Raw genomic sequence first — 24,086 nt, 5'->3', positions numbered from 1 at the left:
TTGGGTGTGTCTGTAACGGTGTTTTCAGAACAGATTATCACTTGAATCAGACTGAATAAAGAAATTCACCCTCACTGATGTGTGCAGACATCATCCAATCCATTATAGACCAAAAGGGAACAAAAAGGGAGAAGAAGGGCCAATTCTCTTTTCTTGAGCTCATCATTTTTCTTGCCCTTGGACATCAGAGGTCCTGGTTCTCAGGCCTTCAGACTCTGAATTACACCAACTGCTCTTCTGATTCTCCAGATTGCAGACAGCAGATCATGGGACATCTCAGCCTCCATAATCACGTGAGCCAATTCCAAAAATATACATGTAACAATGTGTATACATATCTCATCATATATACACACAAATATATCCTATTGCTTTTGTTTCTCTGGAGAACTGTAATACATGGTATAAGTGTCAAAATTCATTATTTTGCATATGAATATCCAGTTTTCCCAACAACATTTGCTGAAGAGATTGTCCTTTCCCCATTGAGTGGTCTTGGTATCTTTGACCACATACTTGAGAATTTATTTCTGGGTGCTCTTTTGGCTTATTTCTCTGTCTTTATGCCAGTGCCACACCATTTTGATTGCTACAGATTTTTAATGTGTTTTGAAATCAGGAGAGGTGAGGCCTCCTGGTTTATTTTTCATTATCAAAATTTTACCTATTCGAGATACCTTGAGATTCTCTATAAATTTTGGATACATTTTTCTATTTCTACAAAAAAAATGCCATTGGGATTTTGATAGGGAGTGCGTTGAATCTGCAGTTCACTTTTGGTAGTATAGGCATCTTAAGTCTTTAATTCATGAATGGAGATGTCTTTCCATTTATTTGTGTTATCTTTCATTCTTTCAGCAATATTTTGTTGTTTTCAGGGTGTGAATCTTTTATCTCCTTGGTTAGGTTTCTTCCTAAGTATTTTAATCTTTTTGATGCTATTATAAATGGAATTGTTACCTTAATTTCTTTTTTGGATTATTTGTCAATACATAAACATGTGACTAATTTTGGGGTGTTGATTTGTGTCCTGAAACTTTTCTGAATTAGTTCTAATAGTTTTTTCTAAAATCTTTAGGGTTTTCTACATATAAGATTCTGCCATTGGCCGGGCATGGTGGCTCACGCCTGTAATCCCAGCACTTTGGGAGGCTAAGGCAGGCAGATCACGAGGTCAGGAGATTGAGATCATCCTGGTTAACACGGTGAAAGCCGGTCTCTACTAAAAATACACAAAATTAGCTGGGTGTGGTGGCGAGCACCTGTAGTCCCAGCTACTCGGGAGGCTGAGGCAGGAGAATGGCGTGAACCCAGGAGGCAGAGCTTGCAGTGAGCCGAGATCGCGCCACTGCATTCCATCCAACCCAGGCGACAGAGCGAAACTGTCTCAAAAAAAAAAAAAAAAAAAAAAAAAATTCTGCCATCTGCAAACAGATTATTTTACTTCTTCTTTTCCAATTTGGATACCTTGTCTTTCTTTTCCTTGCCTAACTGCTCCAGCTAGGACTTCCAATACTAAACCATTAAAAGTACTATTTTTACCTAACAGGTTGTAAGGGTTAAAATAACTTACAATATCCAGATTAATCATATCCCCAAAGTGGAGAAATAGTGCTTTCTCTGAAGAGAAACAGAAACCAGCCCTTTGGAAAGACTTGCTCCATTGCTGATTTCAACCAACCTCCTGACTGCCCCTCCCTTTAGCAGTTTCAACACTACAACCAACCAGCATTTCTTCCTGATAAGAGACCACCAACCATAGAGTGGGTCTGGCTAGTCTATGAAGGATGTGCAGTGAGAGTTTTCATGTCCTCTGCTTCACCTTCTGACATCAGAGGGCCAAAAACTCCACCCATGGATCATGCTAACACTGCCAGTTTTTGAACATGGGTGCCATGGAAAGGCATGAACTCAGCTGCCCAGGTGCATTCTTCTACTTTCATATTCATGACTCCTCCTGCAGCTTACTGAATATTTGGTCACCCTGTTCAGCATAAATCCCTGTTTCACTCTTCCCACCCTCAAAGTGCCTGTTTCCCGCTTCTGGCAGGAGGCTACACTTCCCAGCCTGTCAAAATGGCCACCATGCAGACAGACTGCCAACCCTTTATGAAAAATAAAGCTCTCCTTTCCAAATTTATGAACTTCATGATTCTTCTGTTGATAGAAAACGCCATAGCTCTGAAAATAGAAATGTAAAAATTATGTAATATTTGATGCATGTACCAGAATATTTGTAACATATATAATAAAGACTGTAACAAGAAAAGGAACATATGTGAACCCACTATCCAATTTAAGAACCACCAGGCCGGGCGCGGTGGCTCAAGCCTGTAATCCCAGCACTTTGGGAGGCCGAGACAGGCGGATCACGAGGTCAGGAGATCGAGACCATCCTGGCTAACACGGTGAAACCCCGTCTCTACTAAAAAATACAAAAAAAAAAAAACTAGCCAGGCGAGGTGGCAGGCGCCTGTAGTCCCAGCTACTCGGGAGGCTGAGCCAGGAGAATGGCGTGAACCCGGGGGTGGAGCTTGCAGTGAGCTGAGATCTGGCCACTGCACTCCAGCCTGGGCAACAGAGCGAGACTCCGTCTCAAAAAAAAAAAAAAAAAGAACCACCAAATTCCGGCTGGGTGCAGGGGCTCATGCCTGTAATCCCAGCACTTTAGGAGGCCAAGGCAGGCAGATCACTTGAGGCCAGGTGTTCAAGACCAGTCTGACCAACATGGTGAAACCCCATCTCTACTAAAAATACAAAAATTAGCTGGGCATGGTGGCATGTGCCTGTAATCCCAGCTACTCGGGAGGCTGAGGGAGAAGAATTGCTTGAACCGGGACCCAGGAGGCGGAGGTTGCAGTGAGCGGAGATTGCAACACTGCACTCCAGCCTGGGCTATGGAGTGAAACTCTGCCTCAAAAAAACAAAAACAAAAAACAAACAAACAAACAAAACCAACATATTCCAATACTTTGTGCCTTCTCTTTCCAACCTCTCTGCTCCCTGCCAAAGTCACTGCTTTCCTGTATTTAATATATCAATACTTTAATTTTTTTATAGTTGCATATATTTGATTCCCTAGGCAATATGTTAAGTTTAGCTTTTTGGAGCTTTATAAATATTATATCCTATGCCATGTAAGTTTCTCTTTCTTTAAAATTTAACATTACATTTCTACAACTCACCTGAGTTGTCATCTATAGATGTGTTCACACCTTTTCATTGTAGTTTAATGGACCATGTGTAAATACTATAAAATTTATGTATACATTCTCCTCTTAAAAGACATCAGGCTAATTTCCAGTTTTGTTTGCTTGCTTTTGTTACTACAATTATACTATGAACACTCTTATATGCATATTCTGGAATATATGTATAAGTTTTTCTAGGGCACAAACTTAAAAGTGAAACTTTTGGATAGAAGGATACATGAGAGCTGAATTCTACAAGGTGATATCAAGTTATTTTTCAAAATAGTTGTATCAATTTACAATCTATATAATGATATTTAAGATTTCCAGCCAGGCACGGTAGCTCATGCCTATAATCCCAGCACTTTGGGAGGCCGAGGCAGGTGGATCACCTGAGGTCAGGAGTTCGAGGCCAACCTGACCAACATGACAAAACCCCATCTCTGGCTAGGCGCGGTGGCTCACGCCTGTAATTCCAGCACTTTGGGAGACCGAGGCAGGCAGATCACGAGGTCAGGAGATCGAGACCATCCTGGCTAACATGGTGAAACCCTGTCTCTACTAAAAATACAAAAAATTAGCCGGGCATGGTGGTGCGCGCCTGTAGTACCAGCTACTCGAAGGCTGAGGCAGGAGAATGGCATGAACCCGGGAGGCGGAGCTTGCAGTGAGCCGAGATCGCGCCACTGCACTCCAGCCTAGGCGACAGAGTGAGACTCCATCTCAAAAAAAACCCAAAAAACAAAAAAACCCATCTCTACTAAAAATACAATAATTAGCCAGGTATGGTGGTGGGCACCTGTAATCCCAGCTACTCAGGAGGCTGAGACATGAAAATAACTTGAACCTAGGAGGCGGAGGTTGCAGTGAGCCGAGATCGTGCCATTGCACTCCAGCCTGGGCAACAGAGCGAGACTCTGTCTCAAAAAAAAAAAAAAAAGATTTCCATTAAATATCTTCTTTAACCTTAGCACTGTTGGACTTAAGTTTTGCTGTCTGGTAGTTATAAAATGTTATTTCACTGTGTTCCTAATCTACAATTCCCAAATTCCTAATTGGGCTGAGAATCTTTTGATACATTTATTTCATTCTTCATATTCATTGAAATGTTTGTCCAAATTTTTTGCTCTATGTATGTTTTCTTTTTCCAATTGATTTTAAGACCTTTTTAATATATTCTAGATACTAATCCTTTAGTGATTATATATTTTGAAAATATCTTCTCCCAGAGTTTGTGATTTGTTTTGTTTTGTTTTTTCACTTTCTTTATGGTGTTTTTGATAAACTTGATGTAAGGAATACAAATGTATTTATTTATTTGTATCCACATGGGCATGAAAGTTAGGGTTTGTTTTTTAAATACACGGTTTATTTATTTATTTATTTTAATTTGAGAAGGAGTTTTACTCATTGCCCAAGCTGGAGTGCAATGATGCAATCTCAGCTCACTGCAACCTCCGCCTCCTGGGTTCAAGCAATTCTCCTGCTTCAGCCTCCAGAGTAGCTGGGATTACAGGTGCCCACCACCACGCCCAGCTAATTTTTGTATTTTTAGTAGAGACAGGGTTTTGCCAAGTTGGCTAAACTGGTCTCAAACTCCTGACCTCAGGTAATCTGCCCGCCTCATCCTCCCAAAGTGCTGGGATTACAGGTGTGAGCCACCACGCCCGGCCCAGGGTTTGTTTTTTAAATGCGGGGGTCTCCCTATGTTGCCCAGGCTGGAGTGCAGCAGTGCCATCATAGCTCACTGCAGCCTCAAACTTCTGGACTCAGGCAGTCCTCCTGCCTCAGTCTCCTGAGTAGCTGGGACTACAGGCACATGCCACCATGTCCAGCTTGAGTTTGTTTGGTTTTTAATATTATTCTGTTTATCAACGCTATTTTTTTAATAGCTCCTCCTTTCCCAGTAATCCTCCTTTCTCAGTGATGTCTAATATATCAGGTTTCCATAAAGACATGGGCCTAATTAAAGGGTCTTTATTCTGTTTCAATGGTCAGTTTGTCAGTGCCAGAACCAACATTTCACTGTCTCAATGCCTGTAGCTTTCTAACAAATGCTGACAGGTAGAAAGAAAAGCCCCAATCTACTAAACTTGTCTTCTTTAGGGGTGTCTTGACTATTGTTGGGTCGTAATTCTTCCATATACATTGTAGAATCAACTTGCCACACTCTGAAAAGTATGTAGGATTTTTATTAGAATTATATTGAATATACAGATCAATGTAGGGAGAACTGACATTTTTTATGATCTCAAGCCTCCTTCTCTATGTGATGGGTATGTTTTTCCATTCAGGACTTCTTTAGTATCTTTCAATAACATTTTATCATTTTCTCCATTCAGACCTTATACATCTTTTGTTAAATTTATTCCTAAATATATTACAATTGTTATTATTAGAAATGATACTTCATTTTGGATTACATATTTTGTTTGCTTCCACTGGGCAGAAATGCAACTAATTTTTGTGTATTAGTTTTATATCCAAATAATCTTGCAAAACTCTTCCATTAGTAACAATAATCTCTCTGCAGATTCTTTTGCTGGATGTTTCAGGTAAACAATTATGTCATCTGCCTAAACACAGTCTTTACATTGCCTCAGACTAAGAGGCATGAACTATAAGTGGATACTTCAAAATTAATAGCTTTTCACTTTTACAGTATTGTCAGGCAGCAAGGTTTTGTGATTTGTGATTTGTGATTAAAAAGATTTGGGATTTGTGATTAAAAAGAATGAACTAACCTGCATGGTCTAGGGCATCCAAAAAGCCACGGAACCAGCCTTCCTCCTGGAGCTCCAACAGGAACTTGAGAAAAAGTGTGGCAGCCTCCATTGGGCCCTTGTTGTTTTTCTCAGCCTGAATATACTGCACCTCTTCTACGAACAGAAGCAAAAATGACTCATCAAATTGCAGAACTATTAATCATTAGAAGAAAAACCAGAAAAGGATCACGAGACCTTCCCAAATAGTGACAGGAACTGTAACAAGTCACAGCATTTGGAAGACTCTTTAGAGAAGCAGCAAAACCTCTGCCCAGGCCGACTATGCCCATTCTTCACCAAGCCACTCTTCCCATCCTCTCTGGAAACTTCCAGTTTGGTATGGAGGTCTGAGCACACATTCTAGAAAAGGAATTTCTTGAAGATGTGTAAAAAAATGTCCCCGCAAAAAGGGAGAAGTCATGGTGGCCTCAAACTATCCTCCTGTCTCAGCCTCTCAAAGTACTGGGATTACAGGTGTAAGCCACTGCACCCAGCCTCTAGAAAAAAAAATTTCTTTTAATTAGTTGGGTGTGGTGGCTCACACCTGTAGTCTCAGCTACTTTGGAGGCTGAGGTGGGAGGATCACTTGAACCAAGGAGTTCAAGGTTCCAGTAAGCTATGATGGCATCACTGTACTCCAGCCTGGGAAACAGAGTGAAAACTTGTCTTGAAATAGGACAAGCAAAGGAGAAGGAAGTAAGTAAGGGATATTTTCATGGTCTTTTTGGGAGAAAACTATCTACCAACTGCTGGTGGTCATTCTAACTTTGTACACTAATTTCATACCTGAGGAGTAGTAACAAAAATGCTACCTTGGTATGACCTAATACTTGATAATTTTCTGGGGTTTTTTCAATTGTTGATGGAATGCAAATTCCAAGGGAGTAAGCAAGTTGTCAGGCTGGTGAACCACTATATCCTCATAGATTAGAAGAAGACCTAGCACATAATAGACGGTAAACAAAGGTATGTTTAATGAATGAAGGAAGAGAAGAAGGAATGCCTTATAATCTTGCTCTACTTAAAGGCATCTCTGCCAAGGTCTCTGTCTTGACAACAATAAAATCAACCCTTTCAAAAAATAAAATTCAATGGTTTTTGGAGCGGTGAATCCATTAGTACTATCTAATTTTAGTACATTTTCATTACTATAAAAAGAAAACCTATATCCATTAGCAGTCGTTCCCTACTTTCCCTCTCCTTAGCCCCGGGCAAACACTAATCAAATTGAGTCTCCATGGATTTGCCTATTTTACACATTTCATATTAATGGAATCATGCAATACATAGTCTGTGTCTGGCCTGTCTTACTTTGCATAATGTTTTTAAGGTTTAACCATGTTGTAGCATGTTATTATTCATTCCTTTTTATTGCCAGATCATATCCCACTGTATGGATACACCACCATTTTGTTTATCCACTCCTCAGTGGCCATTTGAGTTGTGTCCACATTTTGCCTATTACAAATAGACATGCTATGAACATTCATGAGTAATTTTATGTGAAGATGTATATATTCATTTCTCTTGAGTATACACATAGGTGTGAGATTTCTAGTTCTTATGGTAACTCGGTTTTTAACGTTGTAGGGAATTGTCAAGCCATTTTCCAAAGGAGCTGCACCATCTTACATTCCCACAAGTAATCTAAGAGGATTCCAATTTCCACACATCCTTGCCAATACTTCTTATCATCTTTTTCATTTTAGCCTTCTGTATGAGTTTCCTGTGGCTGCAATAACAAATTAGGACAAACCAGGTGGTTTAAACAATAGAAGCTTATTCTCTCTGTTCTTGGAGGCCAGAATTGTGAATCACGGTGTCAGCAGAGTCATGCTTCCTCTGAAGACTCTAAGGGAGAATGCATTCCCTGCCCTTCCAGTTTCTGGTAGCTGCTGGCATTCCTTGGCTTGTGACAATGCTCCCTCCAACTGTGCCTTCCGTTTCTCTGGCTTGTGGCCACATCACTCCAGTCTCTGCCTATGTTTTCACATGGCATTCTTGTTGTCTCTATGACTTCACATGGCTGTTTTCTTAGAGGGACACCAGTCAGATTGAACTAGGGGCCTGCCCTACTCTAGTATGACCTCATCGTAACTAATTACCTCTGTAAAGACACAATCTCCAAATAAATCACATTCTGAAGTACTGGGAATTAGGACTTGAACATATCTTTTGGGTCGGGGGGACACAATTCAACTCGTAACAGCAACCTATCTTGTCACCTATCCCAGCTTCCCTGGACCCACAATCCTACCGTATTTCATTGAGTCAGTTCATTCTGTTCCTAAGCCCAGTCCTTACAGCTGTACTTTTGTTCCCAGGCCTCCCTGCTGCTTGAGCTTCCTTTTGACATGCTACCAGCCATTACAGATATTCCACGTGGAGACGCAAATTTATCCCAGCCACAGCTACCGCCTTCCCAGATAAACTGCCTTGCAGTATCCTGGGCAGTTCACATTTACTTTGCATGTGGTCAGGCCCATCCCACTACCTGGCCCCAATATCTGCTGCTACAGAGTAGTGACAATTTCCTCAAAAGCATCGACAATGCAGACAAAACCTCATCTTTAACAGTATTTCCCACTGCCTTTGCTGTCCCCGGGCCCACTGTGATGCCAACCTCAGCTTCTCAAGGTAGAATTTCTTGATCCCTTCTCTGCTTTCTCAGTCTCTTTATTGACTAAAGCTCTTTACTGACTACTGACTAAAGCACTTACACTGCATAGTACGTAGTAAATGTGGGCCTGTCTTCTACCTGAGACTGTGACTTGGAACATTTATCTTGTAATCGTCAGCACAGTACCTGGCTCATGCATGTGTCCAGAAAGTGCTACCAAAGGAATGGATACTCAGAATAGTGCCCACCTGGTGCCTCTCCAGAATCACACTTGGCCTTTGACTCCAAAATGTTATAAAAAATCTGAGGGTGGGCACAGTGGCTCACACCTCTAATCCCAGCACTTTGGGAGGCTGAGGTGGGTGGATCACTTGAGGTCAGGGGTTTGAGACCAGCCAACATGGTGAAACCCCATCTCTACTGAAAATACAAAAATTAGCCAGGCGTGGTGGTCAGTGCCTATAATTCCAGCTACTCGGGAGGCTGAGGCAGGAGAATCACTTGAACCCAGGAGACAGAGGTTGCCGTGAGCCGAGATCGTGCCACCGCACTCCAGCCTGGGCAATAGAGCAAGACTCCATCTCAAATACACACACATACACACACACACACACACACACACACACACACACACACACCCAGGTCTGCCTTGAAACATCCTGGACAACCTGTGAGTAAGAAAAGTCCTGCAGCTTCCAGGGAACCATGCAAGTTCTCCAGGAGAAACATGGCTTCAGTGCTCCTTTTCCACGAAGTAACTAGTGTCAGTAATCACAATATCTGATTGCAGAGAGGGTTATAGTAAACGAGATGCTAGATGTGGGCATGGGGAGAGTGTGGATAAGCTCCCTTTGCTTTCCACGGATGGCAAAAAAATATGAATCAAAAGTTTTATATCCAGCCATAACACTCATTAGTGTCTCTGGTCCCTGACCAAATCCTCACTGATAAAATATACTTGTCATGGCCAGGCACAGTGGCTCACGCCTGTAATCCTAGCACTTTGGGAGGCTGAGGTGGGTGGATTACTTGAGGCCAGGAGTTCAAGACCAGCCTGGCTAACATGGTGAAACCCTGTCTCTACTAAAAAAATACAAAAATTAGATGGGCATGGTGGCCAGTGCCTGTAATCTCAGCTACTCAGGAGGCTGAGGCAGGAGAATCACTTGAACCCCGGAGGTGGAGACTGCAGTGAGCTAAGAGCTAAAATCCCACCACTGCACTCCAGCCTGGGCAACAGAAGAAGACCATCTCAAAAACATATATATGTATTATACATTTAATACATTTAATAAATATATAAAATATACATATTTAGTATATAAAATATATATATTTAGTATAAAAAATAATACTGATATCATATATAATATATATCATATATATTATCATATATCATATATTATTTTATATACTAAATATATATAGATGTATTAAATTATTAAATGTATAATTTATTACAATTTATATAATTTTTATATTATATATTATATATTAATTATACATAATTATCTATATAAATATATAATTATTTATATAATATAAATAATTATATATTTATATAATATAAATAATTATATATTTATACTATATAATATATAAATTATATTTATACTATATAAATATTTATATTACATAAACATAAATAATTATATTTATATTATATAAATATTTATATTACATAAACATAATATATTTATATTACATAAATAAATATATTTATATAAATATATTTATATTACATAAATAAATATATTTATATAATATATATTACATAAATAAATATATTTATATTACATAAATAAATAATTATAATTTATATAATATATAATTATATATAATTAAAATAAATTTATATTTTTATATAAATTACAATTTTATTTTTATTTATAATAAATGTATTATTTTATATAAATATAAATTAAATTTATATTTTAGTTTATAATTTTTAATATATTATATATAATTTTAACATATATTAATTATATATAATTACATATATTATATATTATATAATAAATTATATATAATATAATATATACTATATATCATATATAGTATATAATATCTATTATAATATATAATATTGTTATATATTATATAACATACATATTTTTGTATAATTATATATTATATTTATATTATATTATATATCTATTATATATAATAGATATATGTGTCACAATTAAAGTTAACCAATGGAATCTAGAGCTTCCAAAGCAGCCTAGAAAAAAATAGGGAAGAGAGAAAAACTTGATCACTCTAATAGAAAATAGAAAAAGGAGTTGAACCCAAAAGGTATGTGGACAGAGATGCACATTATAAAGTAAAAAGGCATAAGTAAGAAAAATGTAAATCAACTTCATAACAATGGTTGCCTCTGCAGAGGGAATCAAAAGAAGACCTCAAGGGTATCTTTCACATTATACTTCTGAGAACTTACTCCAGGGAAAAGTTGGTAAAGCAGGTAAAGACATAGATATGTATGTACTAAACACATTTTAGTTACCTATTAATAAGGAATACATTAAATTATACTACATTAATATATACTCACATTAAAAATTAAGAAGTTCTTCAGCGTGCTTTTTCTTTTAACTTACTTTCTGGTATATTTATTGTGATTGTCTTCTATAAATTAGCGTGGGGAGAACTGACATGTTTACAAACCTATAGTCCCCATGCAGAAACGTAGGCTGTCTCTTCCTCAATCAAATCAGAGCCTGATTTCTCCTCAGGGACTTCATAGTTTTCTTCATATCATTTCAGCATATTTTTGTTAAATGTATGACTATCTTCAATCACATGTAACAACCTCTAGAAACCATCCTTCTATGTATCTGATTATGTGTATAAATATATAGTTTTAAATAAATAAGATTTAACAAATCCGCTCTTTTCTACTCAATGGATTACAGATGTTGTTTCCTATTAATAAATATGTACCTACATCAACTTTTAGTGGCTGCATAGTTTTATGTCACATAAGTGTAGTATAATTTAATGTATTCCTTATTAATAGGTAACTAAAATGTGTTTAGTACAGACACATCTGTCTTTACCTGCTTTACCAACTTTTCCCTAGAATAAGTTCTCAGAAGTATAATTCCTCAGTTTAATGGTATATGCTTTTAAATGTTGAGGCCAGGCGCGGTGGCTCATGCCTCTAATCCCGCACTTTGGGAGGCCAAGGCAGGTGGATCACTTGAGGTCAGGAGTTCAAGACCAGCCTAGCCAACATGGTGAAACTCCATCTCTACTAAAAATAGAAAAATTAGCCAGGCGTGGTGGCTTGCACCCGTAATCCCAGCTACTCAGAAGGCTGAGGTAGGAGAATCGCTTAAACCTGGGAGGTGGAGATTGCAGTGAGCTGAGATTGCACCACCGTACTCCAGCAGAGGCGACAGAGTGAGATTCTGTCTCAATCAATCAATCAATCCATAAATGAAGGAATAAATCAATGAAGGAATGAATGAATGTTAATACATTTTCCCCAACTACCTTCCAAACTGTACTAACTTACCCTCCATCCATAGTGTATGAATGATATTTCCCTCCATAGCACTGAATGTGCTCAATCTTCATAACTTTTGCAAAACTGAGAGAAAAAAACAGACCAAACAAATAAACTTCACTGTTTTTAATGATTTCTTGTGGCATTTCTTCCACCTTTGGCCAATGTCTTTTTTTTTTTTTTTTCTGAATAAATTTCCTGTTCATGTCACACAGCTAGTTTTGAGGGGACATTCATATTTTTTCTAAATTGGATTTATAAGAATCTTTTATGCATTTAGGTAGATGTTATATAATCTGGCTCGTTTTTCCAGTATATGAAAATACTGTTTTTCTAGTATAATCTCACTTGTTTTCCAGTAGATAAAAATGCATTTTTATTTTACGTATCTATTGCAACAAGACTGAATGAACTCTGTTAGTTCCGGTAATTTGGGGGAATTTTGTTTTTGTTCTTTATTTTAGCCAGTTTGCTGTCTTTGGAGTTAACTGGCTGTTCTTTTTGCAATTACTTCTGTCAAATTAATTAATTCATAAGTTTTCATTCTTTTGAAATACCAATAAATCCATTTAGGCTATAAATTCTGATTAAAAGCGTATTACATCTTAAAATATATAATGTGTTGGCTGATTGCCATGCTTACTTTTGAAAGTAGCTATACTTGTTTACATTTTCTCATTCTGTTAGGAGTTACTCAAAAGAATGTTACTTTGAAATTATTTGATACTTTTTTAAACCTATGATTAATTTCTGGGATATAGAATAATAGCTAACTGTAATTTAATGCCATGCAGTTTAATTTCCAAAACACCCAAACGTAGTTGTTATTCTAATTTTACAAATAAGGAAACTGAGGCATACAAGAGTTAAGACATTTGCCCAGAGTCACAGAGCCTACAAACTTGAAAATAAAACTCATAAAAGTTATGCTTTGAGAATTTATTAAATATTTACCTGTAACTCATATAGGATCACTTTGGCAAAGCTTTTTAAGAATTGGAGGAGAAGGATATATTCTTTATATGATACAAAATGGAAAACATAGACATTAAATTAACCTTATTAAACAGATCATTTATACCTTTTTTTTTTTTTTTTTTTTTTTTGAGACGGAGTCTCGCTCTGTCGCCCAGGCTGGAGTGCAGTGGCCGGATCTCAGCTCACTGCAAACTCTGCCTCCCGGGTTTATGCCATTCTCCTGCCTCAGCCTCCCGAGTAGCTGGGACTACAGGCGCCTGCCACCTCGCCCGGCTAGTTTTTTTGTATTTTTTAGTAGAGACGGGGTTTCACCGTGTTAGCCAGGATGGTCTCGATCTCCTGACCTCGTGATCCGCCCGTCTTGGCCTCCCAAAGTGCTGGGATTACAGGCTTGAGCCACCACGCCCGGCCTATTTATACCTTTATCATTTATCTGACTTAGCAGTACTAATAAAGATATCTTATAATTCCCATTTCTTGATGTTTTCTAATATTTAATAAACAAAGATTTATGTGTACCAATTCTTCACTGTGATATCTTAATACCTTCCACTAGTGCGATTTAAGTATAATTCTTGCTTTCTTTTTGTATGCATTTATTTAATATATTTTTGTCCCTTCTTTATCTCTTTTTTATTTATTTATTTTTGAGACAGGGTCTTGCTCCATTGCCCAGGCGGAAGTACAGCAGCATGATCATAGCTCACCATAGGCTCAATTTTTGGGGCTCAAGCAATCCTCCCACCTGAGGCTCCCAAAGTGCTGGAATTACAGGCATGAGCCACCAAGCCTGGCCCCCGTTTTCATTTTTTATGTTACTAGACTTTACACGGGTCTCTGGCAGATGACCAAAACCTGGATTCTGCTTTCTGACTCATTTACACCTATTTAAAAGATGTTTGACCTAATTACATGGCCATAGCTGATATAACTAGTTTTCCTTGCGTTATCTTGTTTATATTTCCCTTTCCTATCTCCTTCAAGAACAACAAAACATATACAACATCATTTAAATTGTATCATTATCTGTAACCATTCATATAGCTTTTTAAAACTACAGAAGCAAGTGGAAAATGGTAATATTTTAAGTCTCCCCCTTTTGAGGCAAGGGATTTAACCGTTATTTATCATAATTTTCCCTAGCTCCTTACAGACTCAATCAAAAATTTTAAACCAAATTATTTAAAATTTTTTTTTTTTTTTTAACTATATGAAAATCCTCTCTTAAAAAATGCTTGACTAGGAACCAGGGCAAGATGGCCAAAAAGGAGCAGCTCTGGTCTGGTCTGCAGCTCACAGAGAGATCAACACAGAAGGAGAGTGATTTCTGCATTTCCAACAGAGGTACCCGGTTCACCTCATTGGGACTGGTTAGAGAGTGGGTGCAGCCCACAGACGGCGAGCCGAAGCAGGGTAGGGTGTCACCTCACCCACGAAGCACAAGGGGTCTGGGAACTCCCTCCCCTAGCCAAGGGAAGCCATGAAGGACTGTGCCATGAGGAATGGTGCACCCTGGCCCAGATACTATGCTTTTCCCCATGGTCTTCGCAACCCGCAGACCAGGAGATTCTCTCTGGTGCCTACACCACCAGGGCTCTGGGTTTTAAGCACAAAACTGGGTGGCCATTTGGGCAGACACTGAGCTAGCTGCAGGAGTTTTTTTCATACCCCAGTGGTACCTCTAATGCCAGCAAGACAGAACCATTCACTCTCCTGGAAAGCGGGCTGAAGCCAGGGAGCCAAGTGGTCTAGCTCAGCAAATCTCAACCCTACAGAGCCCAGCAAGCTAAAATCCACTGGCTTGAAATTCTCGCTGCCAGCACAGCAGTCTGAAGTCAACCTGGGACACTCAAGCTTGGTTGGAGGAGGGGCATCCACAATTACTGAGGCTTGAGTAGGCTGTATTCCCCTCACAGTGTAAACAAAGCCACCTGGAAGTTCGAACTGGGTGGAGCCTACTGCAGCTTGGCAAAGCCACTGTAGCCAGACTGCCTCTCTAGATTCTTCACTCTGGGCAGGGCATCTCTGAAAAAAAGGCAGCAGCCTCAGTCAGGGGCATAGAGATAAAACTCCCATCTTCCTGGGACAGGGCACCTGGGGAAAGGGGTGGCTGTGGGCGCAGCTTCGGCAGACTTAAATGTTGCTGCCTGCTGGCTCTGAAGAGAGTGTGACATCTCCCAGCACAACGCTTGAGCTCTGCTAATGGACAGACTGCCTCCTCAAGTGGGTCCCTGACACCCATGCCTCTTGGCAGGGAGACACCTCCTACCAGGGACAACAGACACCTCATACAGGAAGGCTCCAGCTGGCATCTGGCAGGTGCCCCTCTGGGATGAAGCTTCCAAAGGAAGAAACAGGCAGAAATCTTTGGTGTTCTGCCGCCTCTGCTGGTGATACCCAGGCAAACAGGGTCTGGAGTGGACCTCCAGCAAACTTCATCAGACCTGCAGCTGAGCGGCCTGTTAGAAGGAAAACTAACAAACAGACAGGAATAGCATCAATATCAACAAAAAGGACATCCACACAGATAACCCATCTGAAGGTCACCAAAATCAAAGACCAAAGGTAGATAAATCCATGAAGATGAGGAAAAGCCAGCACAAAAAGGCAGAAAATTCAAAAAACCAGAACCCCTTTTCTCCTCCGAAGGATCACAACTCCTCACCAGCCAGGGAACTAAAGTGGACAGAGAATGACTTTGACAAATTGACAGAAGTAGGCTTCAGAAGGTGGGTAATAACTCCTCTGAGCTAAAGGAGCATGTTCTAACCCAATGCAAGGACGCTACAAACCTTGAAAAAAGGTTAGAGGAGTGATAACTAGAATAACCAATTTAGAGAAGAACCTAAATGACCTGATGGAACTGAAAAACAGCATAAGAACTTTGTGAAGCATACACAACTATCAATAGCTGAATCAATCAAGCAGAAGAAAGGATATTGGAGATTGAAGATCAATTTAATGAAATAAAGCATGAACACAAGATTAGAGAAAAAAAGAATGAAAAGGAATGAACAAAGCTTCCAAGAAATACGGGACTATGTGAAAATACCAAATCAATGTTTGATTGGTGTACCTGAAAGTCACGGGGAGAATGGAACCAAGTTAGAAAACCCTCGTCAGGATGTTATCTAGGAGAACATCCCCAACCTAGCAATACATGCCAACATTCAAATTCAGAAAATACAGAGAACACCACAAAGATACTCCTCGAGAAGAGCAACCACAAGACACAAGACATAATCGTCAGATTCACCAAGGTTGAAATGGAGGAAAAAATGTTAGGCGCAGCCAGAAAGAAAGGTTGAGTTACTCACAAAGGGAAGCCCATCAGACTAACAGATCTCGCTGCAGAAACCCTACAAGCCAGAAGAGAGTGGGCCAGTATTCAACATTCTTAAAGATTTTTCAACCCAAATTTCATATCCAGCCAAACTAAGATTCATAAGTGAAGAAGAAATAAAATCCTTTACAGACAAGCAAATGCTGAGAGATTTTGTCACCACCAGGCCTGCCTTACAAGAGCTGCTGAAGGAAGCACTAAATATGGAAATATTTATGGAAATATGGAAAGGAAAACTGGTACCAGCCACTGCAAAAACATACCAATCATAAAGACTATCAACACGATGAAGAAAATGCATCAACTAATGGGCAAAATAACCAGCTAGCATCATAATGACAGGATCAAATTCACACATAACAATATTAACCTTAAGTGTAAATGGGCTAAATACCCAATTAAAAGACACAGACTGGCAAATTGGATGGAGTCAAGATCCATTGGTGTGTTGTATTCAGGAGACCCATCTCACATGCAAAGATACACATAGGCTCAAAATAAAGGGATGGAGGAAGATTTACCAAGCAAATGGAAAGGAAAAAAAAAAAAAAAAAAGCAGGGGATGCAATCCCAGTCTCTGATAAAACAGACTTTCAACCAACAAAGATCAAAAAAGACAAAGAAGGGCATTATATAATGGTAAAGGATCAATGCAACAAGAAGAGCTAACTATCCTAAATATATATGCACCCAATACAGGAATACCCAGATTCATAAAGCAAGTTCTTACAGACCTACAAAGAGACACAGACCCCACACAATAATAGTGGGAGACTTTAACACCCCACTGTCAATAATAGATCAACGAAACAGAAAAATTAACAAGAATATTCAGGACTTGAACTCAGCTCTGGACAAAGCTGACCCAATAGACATCTACAGAACTCTCCACCACAGATCAACAGAATATACGTTCTTCTCAGCACCACATCATACTTATTCTAAAATTGACCACATAATAGGAAATAAAACACTCCACAGCAAACGCAAAAGAGTGGAAATCATAACAGTCTGCCAGAACACTGTGCAATCTAATTAGAACTAAGGATTAAGAAACTCACTCAAAACTGCACAACTACATGGAAGCTGAACAACCTGCTCCTGAATGACTACTGGGTAAATAATGAAATGAAGGCAGAAATAAATAAGGTCTTTGAAACCAATGAGAACAAAGACACAACGTACCAGAATCTCTGTGACACATTTAAAGGAGTGTGTAGATGGAAATTTATAGCACTAAATGACCACAGGAGAAAGCGGGAAAGATCTAAAATTGACATTGTAACATCACAATTAAAAGAACTAGAGAAGCAAGAGCAAACAAATTCAAAAGCTAGCAAAAGACAAGAAATAACTAAGATCAGAGTAGAACTGAAGGAGATAGAGACACAAAAAACCCTTCAAAAAAAAATCAGTGAATCCAGGAGCTGGTTTTTCGAAAATATTAACAAAATAGACCACAAGCCAGTCTAATAAAGAAGAAAAGAGAGAAGGCTCAAATAGACACAATGAAAATAATAAAGGGGATATTACCAGTGATCCCACAGAAATACAAACTACCATCACAGAATACTATAAACACATCTACTCAAATACACTAGAAAATCTAGAAGAAATGGATAAATTCCTAGACACATACACCTTCCCAAGACTAAACCAGGAAGAAGTCAAATCCCTGAATAGACTAATAACAAGTCCTGAAATTGAGGCAGTAACAGCCTACCAATCAAAAAAAAAAAAAAAAAAAAAAAAAAAGCCCAAGACCAGATGGATTCACAGCTGAATTCTATCAGAGGTACAAAGAGGAGCTTATACCATTCCTTCTGAAACCATTCCCAACAATAGAAAAAGAGGGACTCCTCCCTAATTCATTTTATGAAGCTAGCATCATCCTGATACCAAAACCTGGAAGAGACAAAACAAAAAAAAGAAAATTTCAAGCCAATATCCCTGATGAACATCAAAGCAAAAATCCTCAATAAAATACTGGAAAACTGAATCCAGCAGGACATCAAAAAGCTTATTCACCATAATCAAGTCTGCTTCATTCCTGGGATGCAAGGCTGGTTCAACATATGCAAATCGATAAACATAATCCATCACATAAAGAGAACTAATGACAAAAATCATATGATTATCTCAATAGATGCAGAAAATGCCTTTGATAAAATTCAACAGCCCTTCATGCTAAAAACTCTCAATAAACTAGGTATTGATGGAACATACCTCAAAATAATAAAGAGCTATTTATGACAAACCCACAGCCAATATCATACTGAATGGGCAAAACTTGGAAGCATTTCCTTTGAAAACTGGCACAGGACAAGGATGCCCTCTCTCCTCACTCCTATTCAACATACTGTTAGAAGTTCTGGCCAGGGCAATTAGGCAAGAGAAAGAAATAAAAGGTATTCAGTTAGGAGAAGAGGAAGTCAAATTGTATCTGTTTGCAGATGACATGATGGTATATTTAGAAAACCCCATAGTCTCAGCCCAAAATCTCCTTAAGCTGATAAGCAACTTCAGCAAAGTCTCAGGATGCAAAATCAATATGCAAAAATCACAAGCATTCCTATACACCAAGAACAGACACACAGCCAAATCATGAGTGAACTCCCATTCACAATTACTACAAAGAGAATAAAATACCTAGGAATCCAACTTAGAAGGGACATAAAGGACCTCTTCAAGAACTACAAACCACTGGTCAACAAAATAAAAGAGGACACAAACAAATGGAAGAACATTCCATGCTCATGAATACGAAGAATCAATATCATGAAAATGGCCATACTGCCCAAGGTAATTTATAGATTCAATGGTATCCACATCAAGCTACCACTGACTTTCTTCACAGAATTGGAAAAAACTACTTTAAATTTAGTATGGGACCAAAAAAGAACTCACACAGCCAAGACAATCCTAAGCAAAAAAGAACAAAGCTGAAGGAATCACGGTACCTGACTTCAAACTATACTACAAGGCTACAGTAATCAAAAGAGCATGGTACTGGTACCAAAACAGATTATCAGATATATAGACCAATGGAACAGAACAGGCATCAGAAATAATGCCACACATCTACAACCATATGGTCTTTGACAACCCTGACAAAAACAAGCAATGGAGAAAGGATTCCCTAGTTAATAAATGTTGTTGGGAAAACTGACTAGCCATATGCAGAAAACTGAAACTGGACCACTTCCTTACATCTTATACAAAAATTAACTCAAGATGGATTAAAGACTTAAATGTAAGACCTAAAATCATAAAATCCCTAGAAGAAAACCTAGGCAATACCATTCAGGACGTAGGCATGGGCAAAGACTTCATGACTAAAACACCAAAAGCAATGGCAACAAAAGTGAAAACTGACAAATGGAATCTAATAAACCAAAAAGTTTCTGCACAGCTAAAGAAACTACCATCAGAGTGAACAGGCAACCTATACAATGGGAGAAAATTTTTGCAATCTATCCATCTGACAAAGGGCTAATATCCAGAATCTATAAGGAACTTAAACAAATTTTAAAGAAAGAAACAACCCCATCAAAAAGTGGGTGAAGGATGTGAACAGACACTTCTCAAATGAAGACATTTATACTGCCAACAAATACATGAAAAATGCTCATCATCACTGGTCATTAGAGAAATGCAAATGAAAACCACAATGAGATACCATCTCCTGCCAGTTAGAATGGCGATCATTAAAAAGTTAGGAAACAACAGATGCTGGAGAGGATGTGGAGAAACAGGAAAGTTTTTACACTGTGGGTGGGAGTGTAAACTAGTTCAACCATTGTGGAAGACAGTGTGGTGATTCCTCAAGGATCTAGAACCAGAAATAATCTTTGACCCAGCAATCCCATTACTGAGTATATACCAAAAGATTGTAAATCATCCTCCTATAAAGACACATGCAAATGTATGTGTCTTGTGGCATTGTTTACAATAGCAAAGACTTGGAACCAACCCAAATGCCCATCAGTGATAAACTGGATAAAGCAACTGTGGCACATATATACCACAGATATTATGATAAACTGGATAAAGCAAATGTGGCACATATATACCACGGATACTATGCAGCCATAAAAAATAATGAGTTCATGTCCTTTGCAGGGACATGGATGAAGCTGGAAACCATCACTCTCAGCAAACTAACACAGGAACAGAAAACCAAACACTGTAAGTTCTTACTCATAAGTGGGAGTTGAACAGTAAGAACACATGGACACAGTGAGGGGAACATCACACACTGGGGCCTGTCGGGGGGTGAGGTGCCAGGGGAGGGATAGCATTAGGAGAAATACCTAATGGAGATGACAGGTTGATGGGTGCAGCAAACCACCATGGCACATTTATACCTATGTAACAAACCTGCACGTTCTGCACATGTGTCCCAGAACTTAAAGTATAATTTTTAAAAAATGCTTGACTATTGCACTTACTTTTGTGGACAAATTTATAAAGTTATTTAAAATCAACTCTACATGCCTAGTTTCAACATTCACAACCAATCCTTGCCTTACAAGAACTTCTTTTTTTAAGCTAATTTTTTTCAGTTCTCATTGTTTGGAATCACATTTCCAGTAATTTCTGTAAGAAATATATATGAGACCCCACACATATAATAATGTTTTCTTCTTGCTTACATATATAAATACCTGGCTAAATATAAAATAGGGGCAACTTTGTTTTACCTTTTAAATTCTGCACACAGTTTTACTCTTTAGTTACATTAGAGTTGCAGAGAAGTCAGAGACCAATTTGATGTTGATTTCATTAGAAGAAAACTGAGTAATCTTATTTGTGGCCAGGTGTGGTGGCTCACGCCTGTAATCCCAGCACTTTGAGAGGCCGAGGCGGATCACAAGGCCAGGAGTTTGAGAACAGCCTGACCAACATGGTGAAATTCCGTCTCACTTGAACCCGGGAGGTGGATGCTGCAGTGAGCCGAGATCACACCACTGCACTCCAGCCTGGGTGACAGAGAGAGACTCCGTCTCAAAACAAAAACAAACAAACAAAAAAACCCAAAAAACCTTATTTGTTTTTCCTGAATGCTTACATGATTATTTCTTCATCTCAGAAATATGAAAATCCTAGTGTATTCCCTTCTCATTAAACTCACATACAAAGTGCTGTTTCTTTCTTAGACACGTGAAATTTTCTATTTTTTCCATTTATATTTGCTTCTGTCTTCTCTCCTTTCTTGGAACCCACATTGTAACCAAATTGTATAGACTGGATTTGTGTGAAGATACTATTAAGCACTACCTCCCTTGTAATTTTTAATTTGTGAATCATATTTTCAAAAGAACTGCCTACATTTATCTTCTCCACTTCCTTGACCTCTATTTATTCCTCAGTCTACTCTTGCAGTTAGTTTCCCAACCATCTTATACCTGTACCTTCATCCCTACTCCACAGAAACTAGTCCTGTGGGTGGCCCCAGAAGTCAATAATGCCAAAGTAAAGGGCAAGTTTTTTCAGTTCTGACAGAGCTTGGGTTCTCAGCATCATTCTCCCTTGGTTTTCGTGATGTCTCCTTGCCCACATTATGTAGCACTCTTTCCCAGTCTCTTTTCCTCCTCTGCTCATCTCTTAAATGAGGGCTTGCACAGGATTCCATCCCAGGCTCTTTCTACTCACCCTCCAAAAAGCAATCTTGAAACTGACTACAGTCCCATAGACATTTATTCCAGATAAATGGAAATTGACCCTTCTGGTCTTTAAGCTTGAAGCTTACACTAGTTTTATCTGAGATCCTTTCTCAGGAGAAAGACCACCAGGCCTCTCAAAAAGTATCAAACTGAAATTCACCAGATTATCACATCCAGACAATAAGAGGCCACGCCCCTCATTCATCATGATTGCTTCCTGAGTTCTTGTTTTCCCACACAATTACATTTCTTCCCTGCTATATAAACCCCTAATTTTAGTGGGTCAGGGAGGTGGATCGGAGACTAATCTCTCATCTCTTGGCTACAGCTCCCAATTAAAGCCTTCTCCCCTGGCAATACTCATTGTCTCCTTGTTTGGCTTTCTGTGTGGCTAGCAGGAGGACCTAGGCCAAACCCCTGGTGCTTCAGTAACAGATTTTTGTGGCTGGGTTGCTGTGGCCCAGGAGTCTCAGAAGCCCTCCTAAGCAACTGCCCACCTAATTTTGGCTGGAAGTGAGTTTTGGGCTCTCTGGCCCCACTGCTGCCAGCCCCAGCTGAGTTCCTGATTGCTAGGAAGAACAACCTTTGAAATGTGACGTTGGCATCTGGATAAGTGAGTGTCCTTTGTTGGCCCAGACAGCAAGATCTGCTCCTCTCAGTTTGGGAAATTTTAAAAGGAGCTTCCATTTGCAGGTTAAACAAGCCCAGCTGACTAAGAAAGGGAAGCACCCTGACTCTTTCAGTATGATACTCCAGGGAGCATGTTTGTAATTGCTGTGTTTGTGTCTGGCCAAGTTAGTGTCTTTTTTGGGTACCAGACAGTGGGATCAGCTCCTCTCAATTTGGAAAACTCCTAAGAAATTTCTGTTTGCAGGTTAATAAAGCCCAATTGAGACAGAAACGCACCTCGACTATTTCAGTTTGAACACTGTGAGGGCTTGTCTATTGCTACAGCAGTTTGGATTGTGTTTTGGTGATTGTGTGTGTGTGTGTGTGTGTGTGTGTGTGTGAATTTAGTAATAGGAAATTAGAATTCAATAAACAAATATTCTTTGGAATCTGGAGTTGGCTGTTGAATGGGAAAGCCAGGTGGAGTCCCATGTATTCTGGGTATTAGCCAAATTTCCCGTGTATTTTATGCCGCTGTTTTAAGCAGGGTTGGGCCTGGTGAGTAGTTGCAACATGACGTTCTTCTGTAGTACTGTTTGCCCCCAGGGTTCTTTGGAATCTAGCTTCTAAAAATCGAACTGCCATGGAAACTGCTTTACCCAAAATTGTGGTTCACAGCCTTCACTGGATTACCGATTGGAGCAAACAAAGTTTAGCCATATGGGGACTTGGTTGTAGACTGGTGAGTTTGTATTGCTATCTCATGGCTAGAGTTCCAAGGTAAAAGCTATTGAATCTTTGCGTGTGTATACATGTTTAGATGTGTTTATCTAGATGTACATTAACTATGTTATACACTATACATACCAAATTGGCTTATAAATAAGAGTGCTCATAAATTAAGTCCAAAGTGTTTTTCAAGTCCACATGACTTAAGTAAATCTTTATTAAACAAGCTGTCTTTTAAATTTTCGATAAAATAAAAATAGAAATGTCTTCAGAATTGTCAGCATATATTTTTGTCTCGGTTTTATATTTGTCTCAGCTAGATAATGTGAGGTATCAGAGTTTGGCAGAAGGTTATAAAGCTATAAACCCAGTGAATATTTGTGTGAATTCTTTATAAGACTAATTTAACAGTTTAATGAAAACAGCTGAATCATCTGAGTTATTGATAAATAACAATGCCCATGCAGTTATTTTTAAGGTCCTTATTTAGGTGAACACCTGATATTCACAGGTTATAAAATGGTCAACAAGGAAATGATACAGAAATAATCTAGATAAACTGCTAAAAGTAAATAAAATGTAAATGGTCAAGTGCTGTAGATGAATTTTGGCATAATCAGAAATATAATCATTGGTTGTTTGAGTCATTTCCAATCAAGAAAAGGTTATGA

The 24,086-nt window shown here is 38.7% G+C and overlaps 1 protein-coding gene across 10 annotated transcripts in view; it reads right to left on the bottom strand.

Moving 5' to 3' along the window:
* RIGI (RNA sensor RIG-I) overlaps nucleotides 1-24,086 on the bottom strand; it is a 74,065-nt gene that overhangs the window by 41,802 nt on the left and 8,177 nt on the right. For all 10 annotated transcript variants that reach the window (XR_013404603.1, XM_077965168.1, XM_077965170.1 and 7 more), the window contains exon 2: nucleotides 5,936-6,070. Coding sequence is in view for 6 of the 10 variants with exons in the window: in XM_077965167.1 (XP_077821293.1) it covers nucleotides 5,936-6,070 (135 nt within the window). In the remaining 4 variants the exon portion in view is untranslated. The remainder of the gene's footprint in view (nucleotides 1-5,935; nucleotides 6,071-24,086) is intronic.

Source organism: Macaca mulatta, chromosome 15, assembly GCF_049350105.2.
Source record: "Macaca mulatta isolate MMU2019108-1 chromosome 15, T2T-MMU8v2.0, whole genome shotgun sequence".
Classification (NCBI taxonomy): Eukaryota; Metazoa; Chordata; class Mammalia; order Primates; family Cercopithecidae; genus Macaca; species Macaca mulatta.
The sequence above is the reverse complement of the archived record's forward strand: the minus strand, read 5'-3'. Positions and strand labels throughout refer to the sequence as shown.